The sequence below is a fragment of the Ictalurus furcatus genome, chromosome 12, assembly GCF_023375685.1.
Source record: "Ictalurus furcatus strain D&B chromosome 12, Billie_1.0, whole genome shotgun sequence".
Taxonomy (NCBI): domain Eukaryota; kingdom Metazoa; phylum Chordata; class Actinopteri; order Siluriformes; family Ictaluridae; genus Ictalurus; species Ictalurus furcatus.
Window position 1 is genome coordinate 13,647,233 of NC_071266.1, and position 9,144 is coordinate 13,656,376.

Consider the following 9,144-nt stretch of genomic DNA (forward strand, 5'->3'; position numbering starts at 1 on the left):
ACGAGTACATGAGATTAGTGTTGGAGTGAAGCCAATATCAGGATCAACGCAGCCCTAATTATCATAGTGTTGTGTATGGGACATTGCGGTAGATTAATTTACTGGCAAACGCATAGAAGCTTAATAAGTGCTGTTGTCCATCCTGAGTGTGTATGTGTGTGTGCTGAGTGTGTGTGTGTGTTTGTACATGCTGGCGAACCCTGAGTGGGGGCCAAGAGATGCTGATCTGGACCGCAGGTAATCACCTCGCGCTTGTCTGACCTGCCTTTCTGGATTTTACCTCTTTGGGTTTCTGAGCCTTATAGTCCTGCATGTAAGAATAAATCAATGTACGTGGATTATTGTCAAGAGTGTCAATAAATGAAAAGCAAGCAGAAGGATTAAAGCCTGGAAACAAAGCAGAGACGGAATGTGTGGAAAAAGAGGAGAGGAGGAGGGGAGTGAATGTGTAAGAACAGGAGAAAGCAATGGGCTCAAGGCTCTATTTTTAAGTTCTGTGTTGTGGTTAGGTCTCGAGTCTCCGTCTTCACTTTCATTTTACTCCAGACGCGCTCACACACACACCACAGACGGCATGCTGACGACACGTGCTAGCTCCAGCTGTGGGATTAGAACACTGTCTCCATGGGCAGAGAAATGCGACCGATCCCAAGCTCTTCTTTCTTTTCTGAGACGCCACTCCTCCCTCACATCTCTCTCTCTCTCATACTCTCTGCTCTCATCAACATCAGGCTCGATAAAAAACACACCTGACAGTACAATGCTACACTATCTTAAGTGCTGATCGCCTTCAAAGCGCTCGGCCGAGGAGGAGGTCTGGAAATCACCGAGAGGAAAGACGTGGCTGCTTTTACATGACGATATCACCGTTTAATAGATTTATTTCCACTGAGCTACACGAGCGGTTCCACCGCGCTGAATCAGAAACCTAGTAACGGGCTGCGACAGCAAGCTCTCCTTCGCATAAACGCCTCTGTGAGTCAGATCGGGAAGAACTAAAGTAGCCTGAACCAAACGGCACTGAAACGCACGCTCTTCTAATGTTTCACACCACACGTGCAGACCTGCTGGGGAGTCCAAGCCACACCGCGCCAACACTGGAGCTGCCTTCAAAAATAAATTACACCAGCAAAAATAAGACGCAGCACGTCAAAGTGGCGTCACCACAAAGATGGCAACTTAAGAGACCGAGACAGGCCCAAGTGTGTTGTGTGTGTGTGTGTGTGTGTGTGTGTGTGTAATGCAATGCAGACACAAACCATTAAAGTGGAATGTGGAGGAGTCAACACCCCAATAAACTGTGTGTGAGCTTGTGTTAAGCGCTGCGTTGTATAAACCCTTTTCTTCTCTTCGTTACAACCAAATGAACATCAAATGAACCACGGCATGAAAAGGCAGGGTGATGAAGTGATTTAAGCGAGAACCGTCATCACCACCGGCGTCTGATCCTTAAGCAGAAAGTATGCTTAATTTTTTACGCGTACGCCAGGAACATCGTACAGAACGCATGACGCAAATTTCGTCATCAGCAGAATAACCGATTTTTCTAACCATGCGTACTTGTACGCGCAGGTCACACTATTTAGTTGTTCCACAAGGTGGCAGCAGTGACCCAGGGTCATTGATTCTCAAGGTAGTTGAAGAAAAAACGGAATTAAACGGAAACGAGTGCAGGTTAGAAAGTACCCGCATTTGTATAATCCTAGCCTTAAAGAGTATAAGGATTTGTATATGGGTGCTAATCGTGCCGAGAGATTGTAATTCGTGTTGTTGGGATTCTTCTTCGTTGTCGTCCTTCACACCAGAAGACCTGCTTTACTGCTCTGTACTGACTCTTGTAGGCCAGGAGGGGTGGTGCAAGTTGTCGGAACGCACATATATATGCATACATGTCAAATGGAGTATACTTTGAAAGACTGTGTGCGAGACTGTGCGTATATGCAAGTGTACATGTAAAAAATGAAGTACACTAGAGGCTTTGGTGTTAGCTAAACTTATTCACTTAACTGATTCTTTATGTTCTAGAAGTTATACAATTTTAAGTGCTTAAAAACTTAAACATAGTAATTAAAGTCCCTGTGAAGTGCGTTAAAACACACAGCATTATTCGATGTATTGACGTAATTTCCACTGAAACAGGAAGTCAGGGCAGGACAGATTGAGTGGCTCCTCCCCCTTTTTAAATGGCCAATAAGGTTTAGCTTTCCTCACAGCCAAGGTAACTTCAGCAATTAGATTTTGATAATATTGGGGGCAGGACACATCACATTCTAGAGAGCATTTGATTGGACAGGAAATCTGATGAGAAGCTGAAGTGCAGAAATGTCATCAAAACTGTTGCTCCGCATCGGTGGTAGAGAGTAATTGTATTTTGAAGCTTCTAAATGTGAATTGTCATTGTTCTGGACCACACTAACTTATAGACAACCTTAAGGCAACATATTCATACTAAAAGACACAAAACTTTGATTTTGATTTGATGGGGACTTTAAAATATTACTATCTGTTTTCATATTCGGGTTAAAACTAAAACATGAACCGGTATGATGATGATGATGCTGACCCTACCACTATGCCCTGGAAAGAAAGCAGAGCTGCTGAAAACATAAATTATAACAATAAATCTTTCTATCTTCTATCTAATGTTAAGAAACCTAACTATGTTTAAATGTCTTTCCTGAATCAAGAAACTTATTTAGGCAACAATCAAAAACATTATTCATCTAATAATATTTCATCAGCTGGATAAAGCTGGAAACAATCACATTCCCACAGTGAGTCAACGTGGGCTCCTGTAAGCATAAAGCCATCATAATTTTTTTTTAAACAAAAATGATGCCGGCATTATTAAAAACAAGATTTGGTTTTTAATAACAATAAAGAACATTGTTTAAGAGTGATGAAAAACACACCGTTGTTAACTTTTCCCCTGAAAAGGCTGAGGGAAAGAAAAAAAAACAAATTTCATGCATTACACTGATTGGCTGACTGCACACATGCACGAATGAGGTGTCGCTATTAAACTGATCAGTGAGGACACATCACCTCACAGTTAAACACAACAAAGCAAAAAAAAATATCCCACGCAGACACACGGCTCGTAGCTGAAACTTTCTCCGCTAACTTGGTAACATTTTGTCAAGTTCATGAACAAACTGTGCTACATGAGGAGTTTTATCAGGACAAAGGCTACACCGCACTACACCATGCTCCCTCTACAGGAGCTCCAATCCTCGTTAATCCCTTAGTCTGTATTACCGCACTTGAGTAGCTCGCTAGCTGAACATGTTACATTTCATCACTTCAGACCTCGATGACAATGTTAGCTACCAGGTTTAAGCCGAATAAATTACATTTCCATGCAAAAAAAACACGGGATTGGGCAGGATCACTTCTCACTCCTCACTTCCTCATTCCTCAATCCTCACACACAAGTTAACAAACTGATCATCTGTCCACCCCACTGTGTACAACACAAGGACTGCTAGGGTTAAACATGGTGAGTGAAACTTCTAAAACTAAGTTTTTAACCAAAAAGCATAAACACGCCAGGTCTAACAGTGCATTCAACTAAAAGGTCATAACTCATAATTTCTAAGAAGAAATAAAACTCTGAATTCCTACTGATCTGCAACATCCCCCAAGACCAATCACTGATCCCCAATATTCCCCATGACCAATCGGTGATCACCACTATCCCCCATGACCAATTACTGATCACCAATGCTTCCGATAACCAGTCGGTGACCCCCAATAGTCCCCATGACCAATCACTGATCCTAATTCTCCCAATAACCTGATCACCACTCACACATCATTTTAAACTCTTTACTTGGAGATAATTTAGTGGAGTAATAAAAGTGAGCAAGCATTTCCTTCATTACTAATCACCGTCGCTGCTTCTTTCAGTGTCCGAGTTCTTAATAGAAAGTACAGTATTTCATAAACATGTAAAAAGTGTGTTTTGAAAAGATAAGAACACATCACTCACCACAGTTAGCTGATGAGACGGTTGCTATCAAAAGACAGTTGTCAATTCCCAAACACCAATCAATCAATGATCACCACTGCTCCCAACCAACCAATCTGTGTTCAACAAGCAATCACTGTTCCCAACTACCAATCACTGGTCACCACTGCCCCCAACAACCAATCACTGTTCACCAGTGCTCCCAACAACCAATCACAGTTCTCCACTGTTCCCAAGAACCAATCACTGTTCACCACTGCTCCCAACAACCAAGAAATCAGTGTTCCCAACAACCAGTGTTCACAACTGTTCCCAACAACCAAGCACTGTTCCCAACAACCAATCACTGATCACTCAAATGAATACTTTCCTATTATAAACTGTTTTCTAGTTGATGCTGGAACCTCGGTCCGGTCTCTGCCCCTCTCCAACTGCTCGGACACCATGTTGTGACCAAGATGTGATCATATGACCGTGTGAAACAAACGTCCAGGTTCGTAGAAAAAACAACCTGCTAGAAACTTGCTCCACCTGTAGGAGTGTTATCACTGAGGAAGGAGACGTGTAAAACTGTTTTAGACGTCCCACTGATAAACTAATCCCCTCTGAATAGGGCTTCAGTGAAAATCTTACTTCATGTAACCATTTGATTTGCTAATGATCTTGATGAATAAGGGAAATATGCAAATGAGTCTATGACATCACATTTTCCTCTGGGAAGGGGGGTGGGGGGTTGTTTGGCTGGAAATTGGCCTGAACTTTTGGATAGGACAGTGTTTATTACAGATAATGTAGTGAAATTCACTGTTTATTAACAAAACTGAAGAAAATATCATTATGGAGAAAGCTGAACTAATTTGAAGCAGATATTGTTAGAGTTCAAAACTCAAATCAAAAGAACATGTTTCTAAAAAAAAAAAAAAAATACGCTTTTAAAAATAATTTTTCATTAGATAGCATGAAAAGTCTGTTTAAAACAGAGGTAATAAATACAGGTGTATGTAAAGAATTTAATATTGTTAGAAAGTTGATTTTTCTGTAATTTATTTCAAAAAGTGGAACTTTCATATATTTACATGAAGTGAAATATTTCAAGCCTTTTTTTTTTTATCTTGATTACGGCTTACAGCTCATGGAAATCAAAAATCCAGTATCTCAAAATATTAGAGTAAAGAATTTATGATACAGAAATGTTGACCTGAGAAGAGATCTAATCAAATAATTAACTCAAAACACCTGCAAAGGTTTCCTGAGCCTTTAACCTCCCAGTCTGGTTCAGTACACAACCACAATCATGGGGAACAGGAAATAAAATTTTGCATTTTATTTGGAAATCAAGGTTCCAGAGTCTGGAGGAAGAGTGAAGTTTCCACAGTTCGTGATGATTTGGGGTGCTATATCATCTGTTGGTCCACTGTGTTTTCTCAAGTCGAGAGTCAATGCAGCGTCTAACAGGAGATTTTAGAGCACTTCCTGCTTCCATCTTCTGACAAGCTTTATGGAGATGCTGATTTCCTTTTACAGCAGGACTTGGCACCTGCCCACAGTGCCACAACTACTAGTAACTGGTTTACTGACCATGATATTACTGTGCTTGATTTGCCAGCCAACTGTTTGACCTGAACCCCATAGAGAATCTATGAGAGACACCAGAACCAACAGTACAGACGAGCTGAAGGCCGCTATCAAAGCAATCTGGGCTTCCAGAACACCTCAGCAGTGCCACAGGCTGATCGCCTCCATGCCACGCCGCATTGATGCAGTAACTCGTGCAAAAGGAGCTCTGACAAAGTACTGAGTGAATAAATTAACATTCTTTTCAGAAGGCTGACATTTCTGTATTATAAATTCTTTATTCTAATATTTGGAGATACTGGATTTTGATTTCCATGAGCTGGAAGCCATAATCATCAAGATTAAAACAAAAAAAAAGGCTTGAACTGTTTCTCTTTATGTGTAATGAATCTACAATATATTAAAGTTCCACTTTTTTAATTAAATTATGGGAAGAAAAACTTTTCCACAATATTCAACATTTATTACTATTATTTTTAACATACACCTGTATATTATAGTATAGTGTATGGAGGCAGACAAAGACCGGGGGATTGTGTGTGTGTAAATTCTCAGCACTTTTACACTCTCAACTGGCTGGAAGGAGGCAAAAAAAAAAAACAGCAAATGGTGGATCCCATGATGGCTAACATTCCCCTGCCCTGCTTACAAACCCACACTTTCAATCCTCGACATGTGTGATATTCGTCAAACCCCGAGGGGAAATAAATAATAGTACAAACACAGTTTAGCTTAGCCGATCAGAGCCGGTGATCTGAGGAGGAATGAAGGAGTTATTCGGCTTTAAAAAAAAAAAAAAAAAAAAAAAAAAAAAAAGTTTCTTCCGCTTCAAAGCGAGGCTTCCCAATCATGACTATCTGCACCTTTAACCTGCCATTAAACGTTATATTAAAGCTAAACTTCTCCTACACTAACTATAATGTCAGGGTTTAGACAATTACAACAAACAATAATAACAACAACAACAACAATGAGTTCCATCGAGAGCAAACTTGCGCTAGTTAGCCGTTAGCATGGAGCGCGCTGTCCTGGTACTGTGTAGGACAGTTTTCTTCATTCTGACATGAAGGGAAAGTGAGGATTAGATCTTAGGGAAGTTTAGATAAAACTTTAGAAGAAGAAGTTAAAGGGTAAGGTTTGTCTGGTGGTTCATTAGCTAAGTTACGTCACGTTAGCTGGATTGTGTGTGTGTGTGTGTGTGTGTGTGCGCGCGCGCGCGCGCGTTCACATTCAGTGTCCCAACTCTACCGTTAAAACGGTGAGTTTTAAATAAAAGATTAGCGCGCGAGCTAACACGGGTTTATATATAAACACAGAGTGATGGTGAACTCACCGGAATCCCCCGCGGTCTTCATGGTCTCCCTGAGCCCGGATCCGCTAACCAGTCCTCTGCTCGCCGCAAACAAACTCCTCGCTAACTTTTCCCTACCCTTTTAGCTACTTTCACGCCACCAGCGTCCCTTCTTTCTATCCTCTGCTCCACTCTACTCCACTCCTCCGCCGTCCCTCATCGATCTGGATTTCGACTGGACGTTGTTTTACTCCAGAAGAGCCGCACTTGTGCTCCAACAGTAGCCAAGATGGGAGAGGAGTTCCGCGGTGTAGCCGTGTGCGTCTCCGGGCGCCAGTGGCCTGAACGCTACTTGCTAAATTACTAATTAGTTTGGTCGCGTTGCAGAGCTGCACCACATCATTCTGACGGTCAAAACATACCAATAGAAACAAAGATATCTATAGTGTCTGGTGCTTTTCTCTAAATGTTCTCTCTCGCTGTCTCTTTTTATTTTTTTATTTTTTAGCACCCCCCTCTTATTTTTTTTCCACTCACTCCCCGTGCGCTCTTTTCCCCCGTCGCCCCCTCGCTCTCCTCCGTTTCTGAGTGTCATGTTTCGTTCTCCCGACCACACGGGGCCGCCCACGTCTACCAGTGAGTGAGAGAGAGAAAGACCACGCCCACTCGCTCGTTCGCTCTGCTCGCGTCATTCTCTTTTCTCTCGCTGTTACTGTGGAAACCTCAAACACCGCCCGAGCGCGTGGTGACGTCACGACGCTGTCCCACGCACACTGCCCCGTGAAAAGAAGAGAGATTTTGCTGCTGTTGCAGCGTGTATGTACTGAATTCTGTACCAGTGTAGTGTATAGGTTGTTTTCACACACGTCACTGCGACGTACGCAGTGGCCTACAATGCAACGCGTTTGCAACTATGCCGCCATTTTGATTCTCTAACCAACCCACTGGTCCTGTCATTCAGGGAGGCCTTCTTACCTGAAGTTTAAAATGCTTCATTTGATTTGTTTCTGAAGAATTTTTTTAAAATACAACATAAAATGGCCTACATTCAACTCATTCACCCCAAGTGACAATTTACCTGCATGTGTACTATACAGTTGGAATCAAAATTATTCAACCCCCATTGCAAATCAGGTTTATTGTCAAAATGTACAGATTTTCAGCTGTTTGCAATAAACAAAGCAAACAAAAGCAAGTGAAATAGTTCAACACAACGAATGCTTCAATTGGTTTCCACAAATTCGACTGAAAATGCAACTTATAATGATTTCTACAGTTTCAAAATTATTCAATCCAAAATATGCAAAACAGGTGTTGTCTCAAGCACACCTGATGCAACTACTAAAGGGTTTCTTTAGTTGCACCAGCTGTGCTTGAGCTGGAACACATGAAATACCTGAACAGGCTAGGGGCAGAAAATATATGAAATACCTGAGCTGGTTAGGGGCAGAAAATAAGGGAAATACCTGGATGGGGCAGAAAAAGGAAGCTACCAACGGCTGCAAGCAGATTTCTGAGAAGGCAGGTTGTGAAAAATCCTCGAGTGACTGCAAAAGACCTGCAGCAAGACTTGGTGCCAACAGACACTGAGGTTTCAGTGAGCACAATAAGGCACATACTAAACGTAGAAGGTTTCTATGACAGAATTCCAAGATGTACACCACTTCTGAACCAAAAGCACAAGAAAAGTCCACTCAAAATCATATAAATAAGCCACAGATGTTTCGGGATTCTGTTCTGTGGAGCAATGAAACTTTTCGGCACGATGGATAAGCGATATGCCTGGAGGAAGAAGAATGAATAAAGAATACTGTGTCCACAGTCAAGCATGGTGGTGGCTCGGTGATGCTCTAGGGCTGCTTTGGGTCCTCTGGCACTGGAAACCTGCAGCATGTGGAAGGCCAGATGGATTCATTGAAGTATCAGGAAATCCTAGGAGAAAATGTCATGCCATCTGTGAGGAAGCTGAAGCTTGGGCATCATTAGATCTTCCAACAGGACAATGATCCCAAGCATACCTCAACTTCCACCAACGCTTGGTTGCAGAAGTCATCCTGGAAGATTCTACAGGGCCATCACAGTCACCTGACTTGAACCCCATCGAAAATCTCTGGTGGGATTTGAAGAAGGTGATTGCAGCACACAAACCAAAGAATATTACTGAACTGGAGGCCATTGCTCATGAAGATGGGCTAAGATTCCTCTGGAAGCTGGTGTGTGGATATGCATCTCGTTTGCAGCAGGTCATAACAGCAAAAGGATTCTCTACTAAGTACTAAAGATGCTTGCCATGAAGAGGTTGAATAAT

The 9,144-nt window shown here is 42.0% G+C and overlaps 1 protein-coding gene across 2 annotated transcripts in view; it reads right to left on the reverse strand.

Moving 5' to 3' along the window:
• erf (Ets2 repressor factor) overlaps positions 1 to 7,498 on the reverse strand; it is a 42,278-nt gene extending 34,780 nt beyond the window's left edge. Inside the window, exon 1 of one of the 2 annotated variants that reach the window (XM_053637579.1) lies at positions 6,879 to 7,498. In XM_053637579.1, the coding sequence (XP_053493554.1) occupies positions 6,879 to 6,900 (22 nt within the window). In that variant the 5' untranslated portion in view covers positions 6,901 to 7,498. The remainder of the gene's footprint in view (positions 1 to 6,878) is intronic. The other variant, XM_053637578.1, reaches the window with a different exon arrangement.
• Positions 7,499 to 9,144: the final 1,646 nt, after the last annotated feature.